The following is a 27592-nucleotide window of genomic DNA, read 5'->3' as shown; positions in this document are numbered from 1 at the left end:
CTCTCTCACACACACACACACACACACACACACTGCTCTGTTATGTCTGGCAAAGTGCATACTTATGTGTGAAACTGAGTCAGAGGCTGAGTAGTTTTCATCAATTGATCTTAGTGAACTTGAAACATCAGAAGAGAGGGAGAAAAGCTGTCAACTCTGCTTAAAGAGAAAATCCTCCTTGCTGCATCTCTGATAATATTTGGCATTTATTTTTGTTGTTGCAGGCAATATTTGGAAGAAACCCATCAAGACATTTGGTGCTGGTTGTTTTTTTTTCCATTTCTCTCAAAGTTAAAAGGAAACCAGTTCAACTATAAGGTACCTTTAATGAGCTTTTTGGCCAACGAATAACATTTTCCCACACAGAGAGTCAATCTGGAATTCTGTACAACAATAAAAGATCATTCTTTTGCTAGGTGGATTCATTTAATCTTTTAGATTTCCTTCACAAATAAGTATAGATATTTTATGAATTGGGATTTTCTGTTCTGGATGCAAGAAAAAGGATGAAATATCTGTGGCAATTCTCAGACAGGATGAAAATCTGTCGGCAGGTCCTTGGTAGCAACAAAACCAGAGGACCAGGATGCAAGACATACAGGACTGATTTTTAACATGACTGTCTGCATTACTTTGTTCCTGAAACTATGCTGTTGAGGAAAAGATGCAGGCATGGGTCTCGGAGACAGCAGTTTTTCTTTTTGTTGCTGGTGCTGGCCTTTTTACTTTTGATGGTAACAGTGTTGAATCCAGCAGTCAAGGACCAAAACAAGGAAAAAAGATCCCAGCCAGCAAAGGCCAGACCTAAAGAAGGGTACTGGGTAAATTTTGGAGAACCTCAAGAAATCTTAGACAGTCAGAAGGACGGCCAGCAGTATTTGTCGATGGGGGGACAGTCACCCACCATCTCCCTATGGGAAGATGAGCTTTTGGTGGCTGTAGAGTCACCCACAGCCAAGAGAAACCATACCAAAGCTAGGAAAGGATACTGGATGGTCAGGCAGCAAAGCAGAAGGCAAGAGGAAGGCAAGCAGGTGCGACACTCAGAGTTCCTGCTCCCGTCCTTTTCCGTGCAGGAGGGTGGAGCCCAGACAGATGCAGATGAACTGGCTATAGCAGGTCTGGAAACACATGGGTTTAATGAAGCATTCAGCAAGCAAATCCCTCTTCGCAGGGAGCTCCCTGTGGTGCGGCATCCTTTGTAAGTAAGATTTCCTAATTGAACCAGATCTTTCTAGACTTCCTGAACTTCTTTTCCCACTCTGGAACTTGCTGTTTCTTATCTCGAGATGGGGCTTCTTCCTGTCTTCAAGGTAATAGTAGATCTTTCTGCACCCTACAAAGCAGGAACCCGAATCTTTGTTTGCTTGCTTGCTTGCTTGCTTGAACTGGCAGTAGTGGCGGCAAGTGTTACCCAGAATGAACAACAAGTAACTTGTAAGAAAATTCTCTCTTCTGAGGGAGGGAGGGAGAGAGAGAGAGAGAGAGAGAGAGAGAGAGAGATTCCTTATGTAACATTGAGGCAGTCTGGCAGTCTGGGTATGCCAGTTCACACACAAAGCGATGAGCAAATGCACAGTTCACACACTGCTTGGGGAGAGCTTTGGTGTTCTAAGAAGGTCATTACAGGCAGCTGCTCGGTTCACTTCATTTATCAGAAGCAGAGGCACTCTTTAACCAGGTGGATACCAAGTTTTCAGTCTCAGTACTGAGTGAGTTTTGCTGTTTAATAAAGTGTGTGGTGGCCTCTACTGGCAGGTGTGGGAATAGCACAAGATTGACAACAAAGCGGCTTTTTAAAACCCCCAGGGGCTCTTGCTTAAGTTACATGATTCAGGAAGTACATGCTTGTACATATAAGCACCACTGCATTACTGACTGTGGTGTAAAGGAAACTACAAAAGAAAATTAAGAAGTGCTGTCGCTGCATGCAAAAGGCACCAGGTTCAATGCTGGTCTCTTCAGGGAAGGCTTCAGTTTGAAACCTGGAGAGATGCTGCCACAACAGATCAGTGGAGGCTGGTGGTTCGATGTCAGTGGGGCAGTGGCCACCTTGGCTCCTTTAGAGTTCCTACTGGTTCTGACTGAAACCTGGAGCGGATTCACCACCCTACTGACATCAGAGCCACCAGTCTCCACTGCCAAGGATGGGGAACATGTGGCCCTCCAGATGTTGAACAGCAACTCCCATTATCACTCACCATTGGCTATGCAGCCCAACAACATCTGGAGGACCACACGGTCCCCCTCCATGGTGTAGACAGTATTGAGCTACATGGATCGATGGTTGTCTGACCAACGGTCTTCTTAAGTTGCATGGGGTACCAACATGACACAAAATCTCTGCCTTTAAGTCCATCTGACCACTATTTGCAAAGGAAGTTATTCCGATCTGTCACAGTGATTCAATAACAATGGCTTCTTCTCCATATTCTTAGCATTCATCTGGTACATTCTGGAGATTACGGGTCGGATCCAACCCTCATGCGAGCAAAAATCCACTCCAACAATGGGACTTCTGCTTGTGCAACAGGACTTCCCCGTCATCTCCTCCCCCTTCAGCCCTCCCACATGTGCCCCAACTTTGCTCTGGAGCATCAATTTATCTGAGCGGTTTTGAGAGGTGTGCAGGAGGCTGTAGGGGAGAGAAAGGGAAATCGGATCACAGTTTTCTTCCACTGGTGGAACAACACCATTGGACACAACCCAGACACTGTGCATGCTCGATAATGCACACGTAGAAAAGTTCTAAAAGTGTTAAACACCGTGCAAATTCATGACTCCTACTGAAATGCTCTTGGGAACTGAATCCCAATGAGGACTTTGGTGGGGTTGTGTATGGCAGGTGAGCGGATGCCCTTTTGGCAATCGTTTCTTGTCAGAATGCATGTAATGTGCACCACTGCATGTCTGCAGTCATGCATTCTTCACACATCTGATTGGAAGCCTATGCATGGTTTTTGATCTATTACTTTTATTCAGTTGAAGAGCTTATCTAGCTAAGACATCCTCTGTGTGTTAATAAGCCAAGCCTCCACACTCTTCAGACAGAAGGCAGCTAATATCAGTCACCATGGTAACCAACCACCTGATCTCAGTGACTGTGTAATCTCACATAAGATGATGTGCCATCTTCTTCCAGCTCACACACACACAGAGGTGACTCTTTCCCTATCTTCGCTCCCAGCTGCAAAGTGTTGTGAGATTACTGAAAGAAATCATGGCTTGTTCTCTGGATGTGCTACCCACTGCAGGAAGGGGTTGTTGCCCAGTTGTGGGAGCAGATACTTCACGCCATTGTTTCGTGTTTCGCTACCTCTGGAGCCAATTACTGAAGCTTGCTTTTTATGTTCGCAGTATACAGCTTGCTGTCATCCAAACAGTGGCATTAAGGACGGCTCAGCCCAAAGGGAGAATTCTCTTGTGGTTTCATCACACTGCGCAGCTTCTTCTAATTATATAGCTTACTCCAGGAAAATGACGCAACTGCCAGTCAATTATATAAATCAGTTGCATTCTCTAGAAAAGGCTGCATGTACGACAGACATATTTTGAAAAGAAGATGTATTGTTCATTAGAGGAAGGATTAAAACAAAGGAACTCATTAAGTACAAGGGCTGTCATTGTTCTTAATGAATGGGATATGGAGTTTCTTGAGCTCAGCAGAGGACTGTGCACGTACTGTGTGCAAGATCTCCCCCTTTAAAAATCCTGTAAAAATGGGGGGGGGGAGAAGGAAAATATTAAATTAGCATAGGTATCTGGAGGTCTGTTCACATGTTCCCAAATGTGGAAATCCCTAAGGTGCTTCAGCCCACCGCCCTATCTATCTATCTATCTATCTATCTATCTACCTATTTCATTTTTATACCACCCAATAACTGAAGCTCTCTGGGCGGTTCACAAAAATGTGAAAACTCTTCACATACGACATAGGATGATACTGTGCCTCAGGCTACCCTGATTATGATGTGGGTGGGGTTTATAAATGCACACATGTACATGCAACTCTCCTAGTGTACACATTGCCCCAGGTCCAAAGAGCTATTTTGAGAATATAAGAAGAGCCCTGCTGGAACTGATCAAGGCTCCACTAGTCCAGCATTCTGCTCCCACAGCAGCCCACAGGAAACCCACAAGTATGACACAAGCACCCTGCTGCTAGTGTTCCCCAGCAACTGGTATTGAGACGTATACTGCCTGTGATATTGGAGGTAGTGTATAGTCCTTATGACTGGTAGCCATTGATAGCCTTATCCTCCATGAATTTTAGACACACACACCCTCCATGAAAGCTTGAGCATACCTAAAGGTGTGTTGACTCTTTTTAAAAGCAACAACAGGCCACTGTGCCATGTCCCCGTTTGAGAAACATGCCCCAAATGCCCTTGAGCATGTGGAACTACATGTGTGTGTCTTCGAACATCCCTATAGTAGTTCCACAATTTTTCTATTGTGTGAACAGGCTAGCATGATCATGTATAGCAATTTCCAATCCAGTGGATATGGATGGATGGATGGATGGATGGATGGATGGACACACACATAGATATAGATAGAGCTATAGAGCTATACATATATAATAACAATAGGAGATTATCATTTTAGGTTGGTTAGCAATGTGTTAACTTTAACCCTGCCTTTTGTATCATTCTGATGCTGGTTTTAAATTGTATTTAGACGATATGGCTTTATGGATTTCATTTGCATCTAATTGTTTTATTTTATTGTAAGCCACCCAGATAACTTATTTCATTAGGTGGCATATAGATACCATAAATAAATAAACAAATAATAGGCACAAAAGTGAGCCAAAATTAGCATTGTAAAAGCAGCTATAAACATGGCATGTTTCAACTTCTAGGGGGTATTCTCTTTATCCAAAATAATGTTATTTTCCTCTAGAACATTGTATGTATTGTCTGAGAAGGGTTTTTAAACAGTTGTGTCAGATATATAATCTTTTGTGCAATGGTAATATTTTTCTGGGGGTGTAAGTGCATTATAACTTATTATAATACCGTCTTTAATTATATTCTTAATTTCCCCCCAGGAATCCTTAGTTTATAAGCAATTCAGTTACTTAACAAAAAGTATTATGCAAAACAGTATTAACATTGGATGCACTATATATATAATCCTTGCTAAACCTGTAATAACATAATTGAGGATTTAAAGGTGAAATTAGCACAACCTATGAAAGTCAGGAAAACAAAAGCAGATACACCGATACCTTTTTAAAGACCAACTCATGTAAATGTATTCAGACTTTCAAGTTACACACAACAATTCATCTGGGAAAGCTAAAAAAGTAAGAAAATATACTTTTAAAACCCACAATAAGCACTGTAACTGCCGTATGATATTTTTTGAAATGGTTTCTCATCCTATTTATCTTACAGTGTAATACCTTTTGGCTGTTGCATTACACAGCACAGATATTATGCAGGGCTTTCAATACTGTGATGGAAACAACAAGGACTATGATTAGGCAGAGTGACACAGCCACCCCCCAGCCTGCTGATTTTCAATGTCATGAAAGTTTTATGTCACCCCAAATCAAGGACAGCATATTGTTAGTTATTAAATTTATTATCATTGCATTTTTACTACCAGGGAGAGGGAGTTTCTGCCTCAGATGCCAAAATAGCTTGGTTGGCCTTAGGTATTTGACTTGGTGGAAGGAGGGGTTTTACTTGCTTCTCCACCTCAAGCTGCAAATGTCTTGGGCCAGCCCTGAGAGAAAAGGTCAAAGGATCTTTCATGAAATCCTAGCGTGGCCAAGTGTCCGACTTTACAGAGGACAGTCCTCTATTTGAACAGCTGTCAGAGGACAGTGTTTGAAGGTGTCTTCTGTTTGTTGAGCTGCCCAGTCCAAGTCTAGATTACAGTCAAAGAATAATAATGAGTGAGAATTGTAGCCCATCAACACTTAGACTCAGTTTGCACATAATGGCAGCAAATTGTAATTAACCCAGGATTTGCCAGGTCCCATGCCCGGTGCGTGCCACTGCTAATTTGTGTAAGCAACCTCCAATTGTCCCAATTGGAGGTTGTTTTGTGATGTGCAAACCCAGACAGTATGGGTTATTCATGGCTTAAACAACCCACAGTTAATCTATGATTACTTTTGAGGTTAACTGTGGGGTGTTTAACCCATGATTAACCCATCATGGAACAACCTCTGATCAAGCTGATCAGAGGCTGATTAACCCATGATTTGCTGCTGATGTTCCTTGACCAGGAAACTGAGCAGGGGCGCAAGTCATTGAGTCAGTTTTCCCCACTATGGTGAGAGGTACTGGATTTATATTTGAATTATAGTACTTATTTCTAAATTAGCATGTGTGTGTATAATATGAAAATGTTACGCAAATTAGTATCCTCTTTTGTCCTTTCTTCTGGTGATGGATTTCCTCTTTTAAGGGGGTGTGTAAGTAGCCAGCTTAGCCTCTCTTCAGCTTTAGTCAAATCATACCACCCTTGGAGTAGCAAAGTAGGACATTACAACAGGTAGGGCAGGCAGGGGAGCCGTGGCGCCATGGAATTTGACCCCTGTAGCAATGCAATGTTATACTTAACAGTGAGTTAATACAAAATAATTTGCTGCTTGTACATTGTGTCCTTCACACAGGTGCCTGCAGCAAGAAGCTGGTCCTCACCTGCCTACAGCAAGTGTCATCATCTGCTTCCATGATGAAGCCTGGTCTACTCTCTTGAGAACAGTTCACAGTGTCTTGGATACAGCCCCAAAGGAATTCCTGAAAGAAATCATCCTTGTAGATGACCTCAGTAAGCAAGGTAGCTCCTTCTTTGCTCCCACAGCCAGCTTGTTTCTGCCTGATGTTTGCAGAACACAACGGTATTAACAGGGCCTGTTTGGATAAACTGCGAAATTATTTGCCATGCTCAGTACTTCAAAATTCGCACTTGCTTATTTTATTTTGTAATTATAAGTGGCTTTCCCAGATATTTAGGTTTTTTAAAATTGAAAACATTTACACCCTGCCTTTCTGCCAATATAGGTCCCACAAGAGCACTTACAGCAAATTATCAAAAATACTGTTACAACAGAAACAATAGCAAAAAGGGATACAGCAGTAAAACACATAAGATTTAAATAAAAACCAACAAAATTAAATGCCACCAAAGGCCTGGGAAAATACAAGGTTTTACATGTATTTTGCAACCTAAAAATGAATAATGTAGGCATGACAAATGTGCCCAGGGAGGATGTTCCATATTCTGGGTGCCACCACAGAAAGTCTCTGTCCATAGTAGCCACCCATCTTAGCTCTGACTTTAGCAGAAAATCTTAAGACATAGACAAGTGCATATGGAAACAGGAAATCCTTCAGATACTTTGATCCCAGACCATTTAGGGCATCCTTCCCCAGCATGGTGCCCTCCAGACTACAACCCCCATAACCCTCACTCATCTGGGGATGGTGGGAATTGTAGTCCAATACATCTGGAGGGCATCATGTCTGGGAAGACTGATTTAGGGCTTTAAAGGTCAAATTCCTTGATTTAGGTAGGCTCCGAAGAGGTATTTTAGGTGCACAAAAGATTGTGGGCACTCCAATGGGAATTCTTCCTTTCTGTTCTTTGAAGAGCCGATCATATCACAAATTATTTTTGCACCTTCCTCAGTTTCAGAAGTAACTTGCCAGGTTACTTCTGCAGCTTGTGGCAAGGGCGGGGGAGAACACATTCAAAGCTAATGTGTGTGTGCCTGTGTGTGTGACTTTCAGTGCTGTTAGCTCAGATTCATACAGAGTAACCAAACCTATTTTCCAGTCTGTGAAATTCTGGGTCAAATATACAAAGTAGCCTCTGGAATCATTTGCATGAGTTTCTGAGATGAGCTTCTTTTTTGAGGGACATCTTCAGGCTCTGACCTTCAATTCAAATAATTGTTATACCCATGGCAGGATATCTGAAGTCATCCTTGAGTGAATACATCTCTAAGCTGGCAGGTGTAAAATTGATTAGGAGCAACAAACGACTAGGGGTCATCCGAGGTCGCATGCTTGGCACAGCACGAGCTACTGGGGATGTCGTGATCTTCATGGATTCTCACTGCGAGTGTCACAGAGGGTGGCTAGAACCTCTGTTGGATAGACTAGCAAGTGACAGGTAAATAACCATTCCTTCCATCCTAACTATTGTGTCAGTTCATCTTTACAGGAGGATGGCTCTAACTTGAAGCTCTGCGGTGCCTGGACAATTGATATCAATCACAATGCCCAAGATTTTATACGTCTGTGATTAAAACTCAAATGAACATTGACAATGCTTAACCTCATTTCTATGGGTAGAACTAAGCTTTAATCTTGGTAGATATTTATTTATTTATGTACCACCAATAGCCAAAGCTCTCTGGGCAGTTCACAAATAGGTGTTCCCAAACCAAAATTTGCTGAGATAACAGGAATGCAGGAGCGTGGGATGGCGGAGGGGATCAGAGGAAGGAAAGTTGCTTAATCCTTCCATGCCTGCCAATTCGGCAAATTGTGGTGTAGTGGTTAGAGTGTTAGAATGGGACTTGGGAGATCTGGGTTCTAGTCCCCATTCAGCCATGAAACTCACTGGGTGACTTTGTGCCAGTCATTGACTCTCAGCCTAATCTACCTCACAGGGTTGTTGCAAGGATAAAATAGAGAGGAGGAAGATCATGTAAGCCACCTTGGGTTCTTTGCAAGAGAAAAAAGGGTGGGATAGAAATGTAATAAATAAATAAATAAATAAATGCCTCACTGGCTGTTTTCCCTTCCGCAGGGTTTGCTTCCAGTTTCAGAACCCAGCTGACAAAAAAACCCAACAAAAATTCTCCCCTGGAAGTGCCCCCCACCCTGCATTAGTGTTACAAAAGAAACCCAGGGCTGGTGATGCCATGTTTCCCTTATAACATCAAGCAATATCCCTTAAATTCCATTCTGTTTCCTAGCCATTATATACTAGTAGCGAATGCAATTCCGCCTCTCCCTATTTCGCCAAAACAACAACACCCACAAATAAGAGGGCAGTGTCAGCATGGTTGTGGGAACTCTGAGGTTTGCAGAAGTACACAAAAGCTTTAGGGAAAAACATTGTAAGGTGGCAAAAACCATCCCATGAAGACTGAGCATGCTCGGGGGACAGGGAATGCTATTTGGAGTAGGGTGGAAAACCGAGTGGGAAGGGCGGGTGGATGGAATGAAGGCATGGCTGATCGACTGGAACACTGATGTCATGGACCAGCATCCTGAACCATCATCCTCAGAGGATTCTGACCCCTCATCCTCAGCAGAGGCTCTGGAGTCAGTAGGAGAAGACTTAGCCACGGAAAGGCATCACGGGGCTACTATCTCCCCAGAACCCAGTTCTCCAGAGGAACCCCACAGGGTGGCTCCTCTGTGTCCAGAGGAGGGTCCATTGCTGTCCTCGGACTCTGAGGACTCAGGCCTTGAAGACACTAGCATGCTCAAGCACTTTCATGTGGCCGCAGCCTGAGGCTGCTAAAACAGACCTGGCCCCTTTAAGGGCAAAAGCTTCTGTAGAGGTAGAGGCGGAGCTAATCAGCCTAGAGGCCCGTAACTATTTAAGCGTCAGTCTTGCTCTGAGCTTTGTGCTGACCTCTGTAGCAGCATACAGACAATCCAGTCTGGCTTCCCGCCCTGCCATCCCTTGGAGCTTTCTGTGGTGCTGATTGGTTTCCGCCTTGCTACTTGACCCAGATCTAGATCTATAGCCATAGCTGAAGCCTGCAACCCAACAAAGCATCATCAGTGTTGCAGGGACTCGGGCCATGAGTCACTTAACCTGGACTTGAAGGGTTACTATGTACCTGAGTCAGGTGGGAGGGGATCTCTGGGAGATCGTATTGCCTCTTCCTTGTCTCCTCCCCCTACTCCCCTATTCTTCTTCCTACTTCCTCCTGCAAGGGATGCTGACCTCGAGGCTGACCTCAGCCAACTGACCTCGAGGCATAAGCTTGCTATATCTCAAGTAAAGTCAGTCCTTAACCCACCACTCGAGTGTGTTTTGTCTACATCCGTGACTAAAGATGGGGGCTGGCTGGGACGTCAATCAGAACCCATGGCTTCAAATGGTACGCACTGTAATGTTTTGCCGCAGATCCCAACTGTACATACTAATAGTGATCCCAATTCCCTGAGTGCCAGTCCTTATGTAGCCAAAATGGCACATCCACACACAAGGGAGAGAGCTCAGCAGGCTTAAGGGAACTCAAAGGTTTGTGAGAGTATGAAACATCTTGGGGGGGGGGGAAACCCTGGGGAGAAGCCCCCCTCAAAACAACAACAACCAGCCCACAGACGACTGAACATGTTCACTAGGCATGGAATTCTGTGTGACCGTTGCACAGGAAATGGGAAACCACAGGGGAGGGGGGAACTGAATGGAGTATTCTGGAAGAGGACATCGCTGAACAGGGGCACTGCCCACTGCAACGTTTTGTTGCAGGTTACTTGTGTTATTTTAATGCTATTTTGTTGTTGTTGCATTGAGTCTGCAACCCACTGCTTTGACAAGCCCCTTTGCAAGAGATGAATAGCATATTACAGAACTGCTTTGTGTACATTATCCACTGCAGTCCTCATTTCAATCAGGGATGTGAAGATGAGTGGTACTTGAATGCTTCTGTTGTTCAGAGGACTGATAAAAAAAAAATTTAAAACACACAGGAAGCTTCCTGCAAGAAAAAAGGGCCCACATTATGTTTATTAATAATTCCACACTTTATAGACACATAACAGAGTGGAAAACAAAGTAATCTATTAAAATAATAATTAGCATAATACGTGTTACAAGAATGAACCATGTGCTGTGATATGAATGCATAACATGAATCCAGCAGGAGCTTCTACTTTCGCTATATTAGTCTTCAAGCATTTGGGGGAAAACAAAATTGCAGACTTGTTGGGTCATCATATTTTAAATCTCATATTTCCAAGGCTTATGAAATATTTATAAGTAAACAGCTTCCGAATTTCTAAACGAATGCATTAATTCACCTATGAGACGCTGTTAGAGCAGAAAAGAATAGGCAGTGAGATGTTTTAATCATGTTTTACGCTTGTTATACACCATTTTCTCCCCTTGAAAAAAAAGTCATGCCTCTTCTTTACAATAACCCGAAAGACAGTTTAGGAAGATACAGAATAAGTATAACTTTTGCCTGGACTGGTCTTTTCTTTCTTTTATCATAATATGATCAAGATATTCAGCTTGGAAGGTCATACATCTCCCAGCTGAGAGTCACACTGGGAAGGCTGGCTGCATTGCTCCCTCTCTTTCACTTTGTCTCAAGCCTGGTGCTCAGAACATAACAATATCTGAACAGCCCTGCTGGATCAGACCAAGGGTCCATCTAGTCCAGCATTCTGTTCACACAGTGGCCAACCAGCTGTTGACCAGGAACCCACAAGCAGGATGTGAGTGCAATAGCACTTTCCTGCCCATGTTCCCCAGCAACTGGTATACATAGGCACACTGCTTGATGATACAGAAGTCTCTCAGTGGAGCACTGGGTTCAAAAAGGACAGGAGACATCCAGTGGATGCTGACCATATTTTTGAGGCTAATGCTCAGCTAGGAGACACAAAGACATCCTCATTTATGTGTTAAACTTGGGAGGTTATGTTGCTTGTTTTTAGTTTGACGCCTACTGGTTAGTGGTGCAAGAGGGTAATTTTAGACCCTCAGCGTTCTTATAGCCCCCACCCTCTTTAGAGGGCCATCTGTATTAATTCAATTGTGAAGCACAAGACTAACATTTCTCTTCTCCCCCCCCCCGACTCCTTCAAACCATCATACCATGCTTTACAACTGTTTCTACATTCCTGATATATTAGAGAGAGAAATTTGTTTGTCAACCCTGATTTAAAAGAAAAGAAAAAAGAAATACTCTGAGAATGTGCAGTTTCATATTTTAAACTCACTTAAATCAATACACCATCAGGACTACATGAATAGAATGGAGTTTGCTTCTGCTTTCCTGATGCTAAACACATTTACTTTGGAATGGGATGCTGCAGAAATCTGCAACCAGTTCAAATGAGCTTGGATGTCTATGAGACCAGCAGATTCTGCAGTGGATCAGCTTTTTCTGAGTCACAGGGATTCCATGAACTTATGGACCAGTTTTCCCCTTTGGAGGGAGATTTCTGCTGTGCATTAGCACCAATGCGCACTTGCGTTATTGCATGTTAGCACAGGTGCACATTAGAACTAATGGGAATTAATGCTAGTAGAATGAAATTCTGGTTAAAAAACCCCCTGATTCCATCAATGAGCAGCGGACGGAATGAAAGACACCTGACAACCCACAAAAAGCAAGATGGAATGGAAGTAACAAAATCCATATAACGCTACTTGGGAATAAGCACCACTTTTTTTGTGGAAACGAAAGTTATATATTTAAAGTCAAAATAATGTCTGATTGTCTGTAGCTATGTTTAATCCTGGCTTGCTGCCCTTGGTTAGAAAATGGTTTTCAAAGGAAGAAGAAAGGATGCTGCAGGGAGCAGCACCAGCCCTAGCAGGCCCTGGCTTGCCCATACTAGCCCCAGCACTAATGTGAAGGCTGCTTGCTGCCTCCATCACCTGCCACTCTCCAGGTGGTCATGGGGCGGGCGGGTCTCCTGGGCTGCGGGGTCGTGGATTTCAGCCCTGAGTTGCAGTCCTAGCTGCACCGCTACTGTGGGTTTCTAGATTTGGAAATGCACAAATCTCCCAGCTGCGTCTCATTCTCACTTCTACAGTTGTTGTTTCCTTCTTTTAACCTTCCTGAAACAATGAGAACCTATTAGAGGAGTGTTGGGGGGGGGGATTTGTATTTCCATTCTGGTATGCAAAAATAAAGTACTAGGCACATAAATACATTGGTCAGTGTGCTAATTCTTGAAAATCTCACACTATAGTCTGCCAATAGCAGATGCCAAGGTGGTGAGTGACATGATCACTGATAACATGTTATTTGGAGTCCAACCATTGGTCTCTTGGAGGCTTCAAATATACCTGTAGTGCTCCATAATCACTGAAGCTCACTCCAGAGGCTGATCCAGAAGGGAAGGAAAGGAAGTGAACCATAAGCTGGGGTCATTATCAACTAAAACCTCTTAGAAACACCTTTTTGTATAGTAGGACTCGCAATTGTTGCCCCTGATAAAGATGTTTGTTAAAATGCATTGGGAAATTTTATCATATTAATACATTCTCTTTTAGCATGCCCTTGCAGTTCACTTCCTTTGCTTTTGTTGTTGTTGTTGCTATTTTTGGTGCTGTGGTCCCTTTGTTTTTGTTTTAATTTTCACATGGCAGACATTTATTTGGAATGTGGTGCTGTGTGAAGAGATCCTGCAAAACTTCAGCTTTCTGTGGTTCTCCAGGATGTAGTCAGTCTGTCTGAAATGTGCGCTGCATCTGGATTTGACAATCTACATACCAGAGACATCTCATTTTTATATGACAAGATCTACTTTGAAAGACAATTGGACAGCAATAGCTATAGTTTATCGAGACATGTTCCTTGTTCCTTTCAGGCTGCTGCATAGATCAATAATGAGATCTTTTAGTATCTATTTGAGCTTAAAAACAGATGGTTTAATTAACTCTAATATTTATTTTAAACCCCTGTGAATAGTACACAAGGTTCATGTTTATGAAAAGAGCCATGGGAAGGCATTTTGTTGGCAATTATTTTTGGTCCCCCCCAAATCCCAAACAGGAAGTAAGGCTTTTTTTTCAGTGACGTTCTGTTGCTTTTATGTACTCCAAAGCGAACATCTGAAATAATCCCAAAAGATCTAGTCTCTCCCTCCACTGCCTGAAATCCATGTTGCCAGTGGCATTTTGAGATCCGTGTTTTTAAAGGGGTGACACCCCCCTCCCCATTTTGCCCAGTTCCATCTGGTAATATTAGCAGTTAAATGCCAATTTTGTGCGTTCCACTTCAAAGCGCTGAGGAGTTGATTGTCTGCCAGCCTTGAAACTAAAAATGAAAGGAATCATAGAAGCACCTTCCAACATCCTTATTATTTTCTTTTGGAAATGGCTGCCTTTCTAGTAAATTTACTATGAAAAGATTTCATTATTTGACAAAAACAAATGCTTTCAAAAGAAGCACTTTAGTACATACTGAGAGGTAAGATAACACAGCCAATTTGAATATCATCTGTGGCCTTTCACACACACACATCGGCTAATATTTGCTTATGCTCAAAAAATTCCATAGTATTTTTTTACCCAAACTGGAGTTTGAATTTTATGGCTATAAATCCCAAATAAACTTAGCTGCAAGCAAGTCCCACTGAACATGATAGGACTTGCTTCTGAATAGACATGTATAGGATTGCACTGAAACTGGTGTAAATCCATATTGTTTTGATTTGATTGCTGTAGAATCATAATCATCTAGACCAGCAAAACAATTTATCCTATCTTTGTCTTTCTTTTGTTCAAACATTCTTGCAGCTATAATATCACAATGACTCGCTGGAAATTTGACAAATGACATACAGAGAAAAAGATTAAAATACATTCACTTTCTATTCTTTTCTTGACAATTAATCCTTTAATTTACAATCCATTCTTAACAAGAAACGATGGGAATCTGGCACTATCATTTTTGTGCTAATGTTTTCATAAGACCATTTTTAGTATGTAATTCCTTTTGAAAAGTAAATGAATCCATTTTTCTTAGTAAGCAATTTAAAGCAGATAAGATGTCCACTGACATATTTCTGTCTACACCCTTGAGTTGAATCCAGATTTAGGCATGTGCAACTGGACAGTTGGAAACAGACTTCCTTGCTTCCCCCCTTCCTCACAGCAGCCCCTCTAGGCCCTGCAAATGATACATAGAGGGTCAGGAGATTCTGCTGTTGCAGAATTTTACCCTTCTGCTGGGCTCGGCCAGAGAAAAGATACCAACTTTTGTTTGAGCAGATGTTTATTACCAGAACACCAAGGTGTGGTGCGGTCAAGAGTTGCCAACATGGCCCCTTGGAACTGAACCCAGAACAATAGGTGCCTTTGGTATTTATACAGACAAGTAAAAAAGGCACATGATGTAAACTTTGGTCAGTATTTGATGCAGCACTCAGTCAAGGGGCTACAAACTTCCTTCAAAGGAATTTTTCTGGTTTCCAGAGACAAGAGCACTGCTAGACATTGTGACTCATGTGCAGTAAGTTCATCAGCCACGGTCATCTAGCACTAATTCAATCGCTACCTCTAGTGTTAATTCATTCACTACCTCTAGTGTTAATTCAATCACTACCTCTAGCGCTAATTCAAGCACTACCTCATCACTACCTCTAGCCCTAATTCAATCACTACCTCTAGCACTAATTCAGTCACTACATCCTTTTGCCTACATGACTCTCGGTGCCTCAGCAACACATTCCCATGCTAACAATGGGAGTGGTATTTTTCCACTTCACTGCTGAACAGGGTGAGCTGTGGTATGAGGGGGAGGGAGGATCCCTGAAAATCATTTATTAGCAGTGGTGTGATCCAATCAGATGCTACCTTTGAAGGGAGCGGCCAATGAGGGCACAGGAGCAGTGAAAGGGTGGTTGATGGCCATCATCCAGTCACCATTTTATGCCCCCCCTTCCTTCACCACAACCAATGACAATAACTATGACTTTAGTTATCTTTGAAGAGATGCAGGATGCTTTCACCTCATTACGGAACCTCTGCATGATGCTGAATGCAGTGATTCCGGAGCAATGTGAAAGCAAAAGTTTGCCTCCTCCTGTCACACACACCATCACTGCTGGATATGGATGAGGCCAACTGATAGTTTCTTGTCCAGGGCTAAGGATGAATGAGAATTTCTTTCAGTGTTTTGTTTTCTTTAATAAAAACTTACAAATATTCACACATTTCTTCATAAATGGGATGAAAAGAATGTGAGATTTTAAAAGTCTGAGCATGAGAGAAACAAAACTGACAGATCCATCCATCCAGGTAGAGGGCTTTGAGTGCTTGGCTCTTGAAAGTCAGGGTGCAAATCCCTGTGAATTTGGCCATGTTTGTGGCATTGATTTAGGGTTGCCACCTCTTTTTTCTGAAACAGGCTCTTGATCTTTAACAGCTACATGCCAGGGAAGTACACTAGGTCCTCTCCGTAGCTACTGAATTTGGCCAGTGTGGATAGCTGAGAATTTTGTTCCGTTTGTTTTTTATAACAACTTACCAAAATTGGCAAATTTCTTCATAAATGGGACAGAAAGCAAAAATGACACATTCATTCATCTCATTCATCCCCCAAGGCTGTGAAGAGGGAGGAGGTAAAAATATATGTGTTTACATAGATGCTCAATTTCAGACAATATATTTCTGTGCTCAAGACACAGGAGTAAATGTCAGTGTCATCTTCAGTATGAACAATGCACCTGAAATGCAACCATTACAATTCATCCTGAGTTTAATATGGATAAAATGATGATTAAGGTTGAACACTTACTGAAGTCTGCTAAAGGTTACCCTGAAATGACATGATTTCAGAATTAAATGGTCTTTCATGTCTAATGTGGTTTTTTAATTTTTAATGACGTATACATACTCTGAAGTGTACCCAGCTTGCTGTATCAAACTCTAGAACCATCAGCGTAGCTTTAATAAGGGCACTTTTAGTGTGTGTCACAGGTAATCCCTAAAAAGAACAATATGTTAATCTCTTTCCAGAAGACGGATTGTCTCTCCTGTCATAGATGTAATTGACTGGAAGACCTTTCAGTATTATCACTCTATGGACCTGCAAAGAGGTGTTTTTGACTGGAAATTAGATTTCCACTGGAAGCCACTGCCGGAATATGAAAAGAAGGTACGACAGTCTCCCATCAGCCCCATCAGGTAATGTTTTGCCAGCTATTGCTCTTGCCTGTTAAGAATCTGCTGGCATATGTTCCATTTAGCTGCTGGAGTTGAGATCAGATATCCATACTTCGGGGTAATAATAAAATTCATTTTTTTTTTTTAAGCTTCTGTTCTCCAGTGTTACTTCATTTGGGTTGAAGCAGTGTGTATGTTCTAGCATTCTAGATGCTTTACAGATATAGATACATACACAATATATTTTTTTTTAATGGGTGGTTTTAAGTAACCAGACACACCAAGCCACAAACTATGTTACAAATTACTTGGCACAGTTGCTGTGGTTGGTGAATGAGTAAACTGGCCTTAGCATATGTATGTGTGTTTAAACAAGTGGATTGCAATTAAAGGATGCAACTTGACTCGCAGTGCGTTAATAACCATTTTTTCCATTGGATTCCTGGGTTGAGGAATGTACCTAAAGAAAATGGCAATGCTTTCAAAGGGTAGTAAATAATTTAGGAATTAGTATATATCATGTCAGTAGCACTTTTAGTATCATAGTATTTAGATGGGAGAGATCTGGATGCAAATCCCTACTCACCTTGGAGCTCATTTGATGACTTTGGATCAGGATTTGTTTTTCATGGCTCAGCTATCATACAGGGTTGTAAGGTTGAAGGAAAGTACATAAATGTGAAAGGAAAATTCATAAACTCTGGTGTAGAGATGCTCTGAATCCAACCCAATCTAAAATCCTACATTTAAAACAGGGCTTTCTGCTTCCATTTTAAATGCAGGATCACAACAGACTCCCTTTACATGTGCTTCCTTTTCCCCTCTCCCATTTTCCCCTCCTTCTCCCCTTTATCTGAGTCTTCCATTATCTTTCATTGATCTCACTCCTCTTCTTGCCATTTTTCCTCTTTGCACGGAGGGAACTCAAGCGGGATAATTTGATAGGTCATTATCCTTGATCTATTTAAAAACGGAACAAAGGTCATTTAGTTCAGGAGATGCCCTTGAGGTTCATGATGTCATCTAAAGAGCCCACAAACTTCCGTGAGTGAGCAATCTTAATAGCAGGATAAAAGCTCCATGTGAAGAAGCCCTCAGACTTGACCCTCCATAAATGGAAGGGCTCCTTCTGTTGGTGGAGGGAACTGGGATTCAGAAGAGGTTCCCTGCTGGAGGAAAGGGGCAGATCAGCAATTTTCGACAATTCCTCCTTCCACACACTGTTCTCATAAATCCACCAACCCTCCAGAGCAGATTTTCAGGGACAGAGCAGCGAAGGGGAATTGGTGAAAAGCGCCACTTGACACACACTCCTTCCTGCAGCAGGATCATCCAGTTTGCAGAGTTCTACTCCATGCAACTCTGGATCAGACCAGAATTGCATGGAAATCAGAAATCGTAATGATTTCAACATTAATCTTGAGATATATGTCTCTCTTATTGCAATTTTACAGAAGGTGAATGAAAACAGAGGGGGGTTGTTATCTAAGAGTTTCATTATGGTGTGATTTTTTACTTTCTTTATTCATACTCTGCATCCTTGCTATGCTTAAGGCAGCTCACAATGATAAAACAGGAAAAATGAAATGAAACAGCACTAAAACATAAACATTCTCTAGGAGTCCTGCAGTACCTGGAGTAGTAGTAGCAGTGGACCGACATTATTTCCAAAACACAGGTGGTTATGATTCTGACATGACCCTGCGGGGGGCTGAAAATCTTGAATTATCTATAAAGGTAAGCACATGAGATCACAATCTTCCTCTCTGTTTGGTAATAATGTTTAAAAATATCACTGTCAGTATTTATGATAAAATTATTATTATTATTATTATTATTATTATTATTATTAAATTTATTAATCGCCCATCTGGCTGGTCACCCAGCCACTCTGGGCGATGTACAGCGTACAATAAAACAGTTTAAAACAATAAAATTCTACAATAAAAACATTTTCTAAAATACCCTAACCCACCCCAAATGCCTGCCTGAACAACCACGTTTCTAATGCACGACGGAAGCTCATTAAAGAGAGGGCATGGCAGAGTTCCCTAGGGAGGGAGTTCCACAGAGTGGGGGCCACCACAGAAAAGGCCCTCTCCCTCATCCACACCAGCCTAGCTGTCCTGGCTGATGGGACAGAGAGAAGGCCATCCGAGGCTGACCTTGTTAAGCGGCCTGTCTGGTGCTGCTGGAGGCACTCCTTAAGATAGGCTGGGCTGGAACCATATAGGGTTTTAAAGGTCAAAACCAACACCTTGAATTTGGCCCGGAAAACAACTGGTAACCAGTGCAACTCCTTCAGCACTGGAGTGATGTGATCTCGCCGGCGGCTGCCTTTAATCAGGCGAGCCGCCACGTTCTGTACCAGCTGCAGCTTCCGAACTGTCTTCAAGGGTAACCCCATGTAGAGCGCATTACAGTAGTCTAAACAAGAGAAGACCAGGGCATGTACTACTGATGGGAGCAGATGGTTGGGAAGGAAGGGGCACAGCCGCCGTATCAGATGGAGTTGATACAATGCTGTTCGGCTCACAGCTGACACCTGAGCCTCCATGGACAGCTGGGAGTCTAAAATGACCCCCAGGCTGAGGACCTGGTCTTTCAAGGGTAGCCGTACCCCATTCAACACCAGGTCAACTTCCCCCAGCCTCCTCTTGTCTCCCACCAAAAGTACCTCAGTCTTGTCAGGGTTCAGCTTCAGCTTATTCCTCCCCATCCAGCCACTCACTGTCTCCAGACATTTGGACAGGGATTCTACGGCCAACCTTGGTGAAGGTTTGAACGAGAGGTAGAGCTGCGTGTCATCCGCATATTGATGACACTGCACCCCAAACCTCCTGATGATAGCCCCCAGTGGCTTCACATAGATATTAAATAGCATCGGGGAGAGGATGGAACCCTGTGGCACCCCACAAGTGTGTGGCCATGGGTCCGAAACCTCCTCTCCCAGTGCTACCCTCTGGTACCTGCCGGACAGGAAGGACCAGAACCACCGCAATACAGTGTCTCCAATGCCCAACCCCTCCAGGCGGTCCAGGAGGATACCATGGTCAATGGTATCAAATGCCGCTGAGAGGTCGAGGAGAACAAGGAAGGAGCATTCACCCCTATCCAGAGCCCTCCTCATATCATGTACCAAGGCGACCAAGGCCGTTTTTGTCCCATGCCCAAGCCTGAAGCCCGACTGAAATGGGTCTAGATAATCAGTTTCTTCCAAGTGTGCCTTCAACTGCATCGCCACCACCTGCTCAATCACCTTGCCCAAAAATGGCAGATTTGAGACTGGGTGAAAGTTGTTCAGAACTTGAGGATCCAAGGAGGGCTTCTTTAAGAGCAGTCTTATCAATGCCTCCTTGAGGGCTGATGGCATCAGTCCTTCCTCAAGGGAGGCGTTCACCACTGCCCTGATCCCCTCACCCAGTCTCTCTCTGCATACCATAATGAGCCAAGATGGGCAAGGATCAAGTAAGCAGGTGGTCGGCCTTACAGATGAAAGCACCTTGTCCATTTCATCAGAAGGAAGAAGCTGGAACCGATCCCACAAAACCGGTTTGCCTCAGGCCGCCTCTTGCTCACTAACTGTATCCACAGCATGCAGAGTAACACACCAGTCTGATCAATTTTATCTGCAAAGTGCCTTGCCAAGGCCTCACAGGAGGCCTTAGAATGCTCCAGTGGTTCAGGAGCCACAGGACCAACCAGGTCCGGACCACTTGGAACAGCCTCCTGGGACAGCACTCTGCAGACGCGATGGAAGCAGCATAATATTCCTTTTTTGCTGCCTTTACCGCCACGTGATAGGCTGAAGATACAGCTCTAGCCCGTGTCTGATCGTCTTTGGAGCGAGACTTCCGCCACCGGCGCTCTAGCCATCTCACCTCCTGTTTCAGAGCTCGTAACTGCGGATTGAACCATGGTGCAGTCCGAGCCCTGTTCAGGGGGAGAGGGCATTTCGGGGCCACCTGATCTAATGCCCCAGTGATTGCGGCATTCCAGCCACCCACCAGGGTCTCGACCGAGTGGCCGTTGGCGTGCCCCAGAGAATCCCCAAGCGCGTTCAGGAATCCATTTGGATCCATAGGACGCCTGGGGCGTACCATTTTAATGGGTTCTCCACCCCTGCGGAGGGGTTGTGGAACCGAGAAGTCCAACATCACCAGATAGTGATCTGACCATGACAAGGGGGTGGTGGATATACCCCCGACTTCCAGATCACTCCCCACTTCTCCAGAAACAAACACAAGGTCTAGTGCATGACCAGCTACATGGGTGGGCCCAGTTAGAATATGGTGCAGCTCCCAGGAGGCCATGGTCTCCATGAAGTCCCGAGGTGCTCCTGTGAGGATGGCCTCCGAATGTACGTTGAAGTCCCCCAACACCAATAAGTTAGGGGACTGTACACGCACATCAGAGACCACCTCAAGCACCTCGGCCAGGGAGTCAGTCGTGCAGCGGGGTGGACGGTACACGACCAGAATCCCCAGACTGCCCTTTGGGCCCAGCCTCCAGTACATGCACTCAGCAACCTCAGTCTCCTGGAGTGGGGGTCTGGTGAAGACCAAGGACTCTCGGTAGATAACAGCCACTCCCCCTCCCCGATCCCCAGCCCTCGGCTGCTGTGCATACGAAAATCCGTCTGGACACATAGCTGGAAGGGTTGGAGCAGCAGCCTCGGCCAGCCAGGTCTCCGTAATACTTGCCAGGTCTGCACCCTCATCCATGATCATGTCATGGATGAGGGAGGTTTTCTGGGTAACAGACCTGGCATTGCAGAGCAGCAAACGAAGGCCAGAAGATGGGGTCACGCCTCCCCCAGCCATCCTTTGGCTCTGGACAGGCCTGGAGCAATGGGACAGATACTACACATCTCCCCCTTACCTGGCATGGCCTGCCCCTAGCGCTCCGCCAGTGCCTGCTGCCCAGCCTCCGTATGTTCTGGCCCCCAACACTCCCCCCACTGCCTCCATCAGGTGGACACATGCCCCCTCGCTCCCACCTATCAGGCAGGCTACCCACCCCTAAAAACACAACAAAATCCCCCAGAAAAACAACAACAAAACAATTTAAAAAATAATTTAAAATCCCCTTAAAAATAATGCCAAGCAGGAGTCCACAGGGAAGGCCTGGTGGTGGTGGTGGTGGTGGTGGTGGTGGTGGTGGCGGCGGCGGCGGCGGCGGCGGCGGCGGCGGCGGCAGCAGCAGCAGCAGCAGCAGCAGCAGCAGCAGGCATGCCTCTTCCCCTGTGGTGGTGGCTTCTCCTGCAGGCCCTGGCTATCCCAGGCCACCTCATCCAGCCAGCTTATGTAGCCCCTCCAGGGAGGGGCAGGTGGAAGCAGCACAGCTGGCTCGGTACCTGGGGGCCTGGTCCTGCAGGGACTGGCAGTCTGCCAGGCAGAAGTCTGCAGGGAAGGCCTGGTGGTGGTGGTGGCGGCAGCGGCGGCGGCGGCGGCGGCAGCAGCAGCAGCAGGCCCAGCAGCAGCAGGCACGCCTCTTCCCTGGTGGTGGTGTCTTCTCCTGCAGGCCCTGGCTCTCCCTGATGTCTCCAAAAATATGTTCGCATGCTCGTGGTCTTTGCAATGCAAATTGTAGTTAAATCATTCATTTTCAAATATATCTACACTTTAGGGCTCTGAAATCTATCAAAAATTGCTTTTAAAATTAAAAAAAAACCCTTTAAGTACTTTGAGGGTTTACACCAGTGGGAAAACTCACCCCAAAATCTCATCCACATACTAGAGGAGTATTCCTTCTCAGCATATCCAATGTCTGCTTCTTAATTTGCTTTTAAACACTGGGAAGTCTAAAGCACAGGTGGGCAGAAGGTAGATCTTCAGATGTTTTGGACTTCAGTTTCCAGAAGCACCTGCCAGCATGGCCAATGGTGAGGAATGCTGGGAGTTTAAGTCCAAAACATCTTGAGAACTGCTTTCTCCCCACTCTTGGTCTAAATAACTCTTTGGGAGTTTCATGAGGAGCTACTGCTTGGTGAACAGCTTGGAACTATTTACAACCATATTTCAGGGGACATATTTGATTTTTTAAATATATATCTATATAACTGTCACCTGTTGCAGGCCTGGCTTTGTGGTGGATCTGTCGAAATCCTTCCATGCTCACATGTGGGGCATGTGTATCGTGCAGGCATGCCATACAACCTTCCTGACGATGAAGCAGTAGAGAGGAACAAAATACGAATAGCTGAGACTTGGTTGGATTCCTTCAAAGATCTCTTTTACAAACATGACAGGATGGCATGTTTAATTAGTAAGGTAAAACAGATGTACAGTTCTTGAGAGAGAGAGCGAGAGCTGAGTTAATATTTGCAATTGTATGAAAATTTCACAATATGTTTTTGGGGTAAGCCCTTTCGATGTTTCTTTGGGTGCTTCCAGACAAGGCTTTTATCCTGCAATTGCCCTGTCTCAAACAAGGAAGTTTACAGGGGGTCCAGACATCATCGTCTTCCCTTTGTAACCCTTCCATGTTTTCCTACTGCTTCTTCTGTCCTTTTTCTTACTAGAAAAAAAAATTGTTAAAGAGGGAAAGACAGAATAGCTGCACGATGTCTTTTGATCGATAGTGCTAGAAGCCCTCCATCTGGAAGCACTCTTTCTTTCTTTCTTTCTTTCTTTCTCATTCATTCATTTTTCCCCATTCATGTCAATGGAACTTTTACAGGAGAAGTTCCCAGCAGATAGTTCCATTTCAACAGCTTGTGTGATTTCCACAGACTTCACATAGACTGCAGCTGGCTTTTATTTACAGAGTACAAAGAACTAACAGCTTGACACAGTGGAGGCTGGTGGCTCTGATTTCAATGGGGTTGTGATTTCATTCTGGGTTTCAGTCAGAACCAGCCAGAACTCTAAAGGAGCTATCTAAGGTGCTGAACCAATTTTGGGGATAGCATTCAGCACCTTGGACTCCCTCTCTCAAAATATCACTATTACAGAGCAGAGACTGGATTATCTTACACCAACCTTATCCTACCTGGTGCTCTCCAGATGTTTTGGACTTCAGTTTACATCAGCACCAGCCAGCATAGCCAATGGCCAGGAATCTTGGGAGTTGTAGTTCAAAACTTCTGGAGGGCACCAGGTTGTGGATGGCTGTATTACACATTTGCTGCTCTAAGGACAGCTCTGGGCATCTCTTATACTCATACGCAAGTGTTAATACTAATGCTCATATTTCATACTGGACGCTGTCTGGTACACGTGCCAGCACCCTATTCTTCCTTTGCACATGCAGCAGTGGGTGGGTCGGCGAGGGCCACATGCCAGTGGACATAATCATTCCTTTAACAAACTAGGGAAACAGTTTGAATCATATGAAAAGAAAGCATAACGTAGCATCCTAACTACTACTATAATTCAGCAGAGATGACAAACAGGAATTAGGTTTGAGTTCTTTAAAAATTACAACTCATCATAGTCACTTATGACCTCTTAGGGCCTCATTTGACCTTTAAGGTGAGGGAATCACCTCAACATGTGATCTTGCTGTGCTGCTCCAATATTGCTTAAAGATCCCAAGAATGTGGGAGGAGAACATGTCAATGTTGCTCTGTCAGAAACTTGAGCAATGCTGGTGTAGGGAGGAGCCTTGATGTAGGCTCTTCCCACATGGCACAGATCTTCACATATTTGGGAGGAGCTGAAGAGGCTCCCACTGTCACAACTCAGTGGATATTTACATAGCTCTAATACTCTTTGGTTGAGCTCGGATTTGGAGGTCTTGCCCAAATGAGAACAAAAAGGAACACAAACTTTGGCAAAAGAAATGCAAGCAGACAATAAGGGATGCAAAAAAGCAAATCCCCACCTATCAGGGATGCTGTAACTGTGGAGTTCCTGCATTGGGAAGAGGGTGGAATACATGACCTTAAAGGTTGCTTCCAATTCTATGATTCTAAGAGAAATATTAAGATCCTTCCAATATGTCTTGAGGAACAGAGTACCAAAATAGCCTTACTCAATCCTTAGGCTTTAACAATGGTTCAACCATGAACCCTTTGCAGGTTTTACACACTAAATAATTACTATCAAATATAAGGATGTTGATGTGGCAATCACATGATCCAAACTATTAATGTTAAGATTCCATAGATGAGAGCAAAATGTATGTCTTTAATTGATAAGAGAAACTGTATTTTTCCCAGTTCTGTGAAAAATAACAGTAATATTAATTTGCAGTATTTAATGAGTGGTAGAAATAGGACCTCACTGGAATATGAATTTCTAATTCATATAGTCTAAAACATATAATGGTGTTTAATAACTTCTCTGTTTCATATACTCTGAACAGGCTGAGAAGCTAAACTGCACTGAGCGTGTTCAGTTGCAAAAGAGATTGGGATGCAAAAGTTTCCAGTGGTTTATCTCAAATGTGTATCCTGAACTACACCCACTACAGCAGAGACCAAGATTTTCAGGCAAGGCAAGTGGAATACAGTCTTTTGTTGATACTCATTGTTAATTTGAACTTTGCAGCAACTTGAATAGAATTCCCAGTGGTTACTCTAGCCTACTGAAAATAACAATTAAACCAAGGGCTTAGTGGTTTCTTCCAACTGGTACTGTTCTTTTACATTCACAAATAAAATGGCATTTAAATTAACTTTGAAATGAGTTATTACTTGTTATTATTTAGAGGGGCAAGGAGCAGCAAGGGCTGGAAACAGAGGAGAGCATGAGACCAGGGTTGGCTGTCCAAGACATTTTGCTGTGTGAGGCAGAGCAGCAAATGGTGCCCATCTACCCACCCAGCTCAAGGTGCCTAGTGCCCAAAGTCAATCAACCTACTTTGGCCCATGAGGCAGAAAATCTCACAAGTGCCTCTCTCCATCCCTGGCAGTAAAAACAAAATAGTAAGAAATGAAGGGCACAATCCCATGCATATTTAGACAGAAAAAAGTCCTACAACTCCCAGCATTCCCCAGTCAGCATTTTCTTGGAGGTAAGTGCCATTGAAAACACTGGGAATTATTTCAGAGTAGACATGTACAGGGTTGCCCGGGGGGGGGGGGGGACAGCAGACAACATATTGGAATGTTTGCTAAGAACTGGCAACCATTCATCAGTTTTTGGAAACAAAAATATGATATTGAGATTCATGCTTACAACTTCAGGTATTAAAATTATTTTATTTACGTTATTTAAATTTCAGTGTTTGAAATTTCTCTCTAACTTTGGAAAAAATGTAATGGCACATAATTTATTTATAACACACATTATTCTGTTCAAGAATTATTCAGCCCCATTATTTAAATAATGGGGCTGAATAAATAACAGAATTATTTAAATTTGTATTGGTATGCAATAACTTTGCTAAAACATTCAGGCCTCGTTTGCACATAATGCTAACCCATAGCATGGGTTGTTGAATTCTGGGTTGTTATGCTGCATGAACATGGCTCCACTAACAAATCATGTTTTGTTAACCATGAAACACCCAGAAAGAGAACCCATGATTTATTGCTGGGCTGTGAATTCTGTGTTGTATAAACCATGGGTTATTGTTACACCTGAACCCATAATTATGGGTTGTTCATGGGTTGTTCTGCCAGACTACAGAGATGGTGAGAAAGACTGATTACAAAAACTTAGCCACTCCACATGCCAATACCACGGTATTGCAAAGGCGTTTGGGATACAGGGTGGAGCAGATGAAGGAGGAGAAAAACAAACAACTCAGAGACTGAAAAAACAAACTGTGGTTTGTTCAATCGTCTGCCAGACAAACCCTGGGTAGGACAACAAACCATGGGTTAAATAGGCCATGGGTTGGGGGTATTTGCAAACCGGGTCTAAAAGTGACACAAACCAAAAGAATATAAAAAGGGAATTAAATTTCTTTTTAACACATCGTTTTTGCTTTATTTTAGTATCAATATTTATTTACAGCTGTACAATATTGGGGTCGGGCTATGTGTGAAGTACAGGTCTCAGAAGGATGCTGCAGGAGTCCCTATTGAATTATCACCTTGCACTGACAATATCAACCAGGTAACCTGTGTTGTTAAAGCATGCACACAATTATATCAGATTTTGATTCCTCCTTCAAAAAGGTCCTGAAACATGGGGCCCTCTAAAAGCATGAACGGTCTTGTTCACCCTCATGGGACTAGTTTCAGACATAGTACTTAAATTATCTTGTATATCGGAATATTTATTTTATTTATAGAGGTATTTCTGTCTTGCCCTTTTAATGCTCATGCACCAAGCAAATTGGCTTACAACAGTTTCAAACAAGAATATAGTGTAAAACAATCCATACAATAAAAATGCAAAAAATATAAAAACAGTGAAGGCAGAGACCACAGATAAACCATAGCTTTAAATAGAATACCAGCACTTAGCAGGCAACTATGTCTTTACCAGCTGGTGACAGACAGAGAGGGGGCAAACAGCACTTCATGCGACAAGGTATTCCACAGTATTGGTGCAATGAGTGAGAAGACCCTATCTCTCATCACCATCAGTTGTGCTTCCACCGTAGCTGGGACACAGAAATGGATCTGTCCTTCTGATCTTGGGGAGTGGGCAGGTTGGTATGAGAGGAGGCAATTCCTCAGATATCCTGGAATAAAGCTGTTTAGGACTCTAAATAGTAATGACTAACATTGGATCAGTATTCACGTAAAGATGAACTGCCATCATTGCCTACTTCACCTGCTGCTACTTCACCTGCTGGAATTGACTACTCCTCCCCAATCCAGTGGAGCCTTTTTCTTCTTCTT

General features: G+C 43.5%; 1 protein-coding gene across 1 annotated transcript; it reads left to right on the top strand.

The window, feature by feature from the left end:
* Positions 1–27129, top strand: GALNT15 (polypeptide N-acetylgalactosaminyltransferase 15). Its single transcript, XM_084858439.1, has 8 exons — positions 1–1201; positions 6635–6801; positions 7935–8139; positions 16702–16869; positions 18468–18585; positions 22926–23120; positions 25159–25290; positions 26757–27129. The coding sequence occupies exons 1-8, from the start codon at positions 648–650 to the stop codon at positions 26925–26927; spliced, it is 1710 nt and encodes a 569-aa protein (XP_084714565.1). The 5' UTR covers positions 1–647; the 3' UTR covers positions 26928–27129.
* Positions 27130–27592: the final 463 nt, after the last annotated feature.

The sequence above is a fragment of the Heloderma suspectum genome, chromosome 5 (genome assembly GCF_057233095.1).
Source record: "Heloderma suspectum isolate Gila_16-S chromosome 5, 16-S_ref, whole genome shotgun sequence".
Classification (NCBI taxonomy): Eukaryota; Metazoa; Chordata; class Lepidosauria; order Squamata; family Helodermatidae; genus Heloderma; species Heloderma suspectum.
Note: the sequence above shows the minus strand (reverse complement) of the source record. Positions and strands in the feature narration are given on the sequence as shown.

Excerpts from the sequence above, each read along its gene's own strand:
- GALNT15 (XM_084858439.1), top strand. The coding sequence starts at position 648 with ATGCTGTTGAGGAAAAGATGCAGGCATGGGTCTCGGAGACAGCAGTTT. Across the intron at positions 1,202-6,634 it reads CCTGTGGTGCGGCATCCTTT|GTGCCTGCAGCAAGAAGCTG; the intron begins GTAAGTAAGATT and ends TCCTTCACACAG. Across the intron at positions 8,140-16,701 it reads GATAGACTAGCAAGTGACAG|AAGACGGATTGTCTCTCCTG; the intron begins GTAAATAACCAT and ends ATCTCTTTCCAG.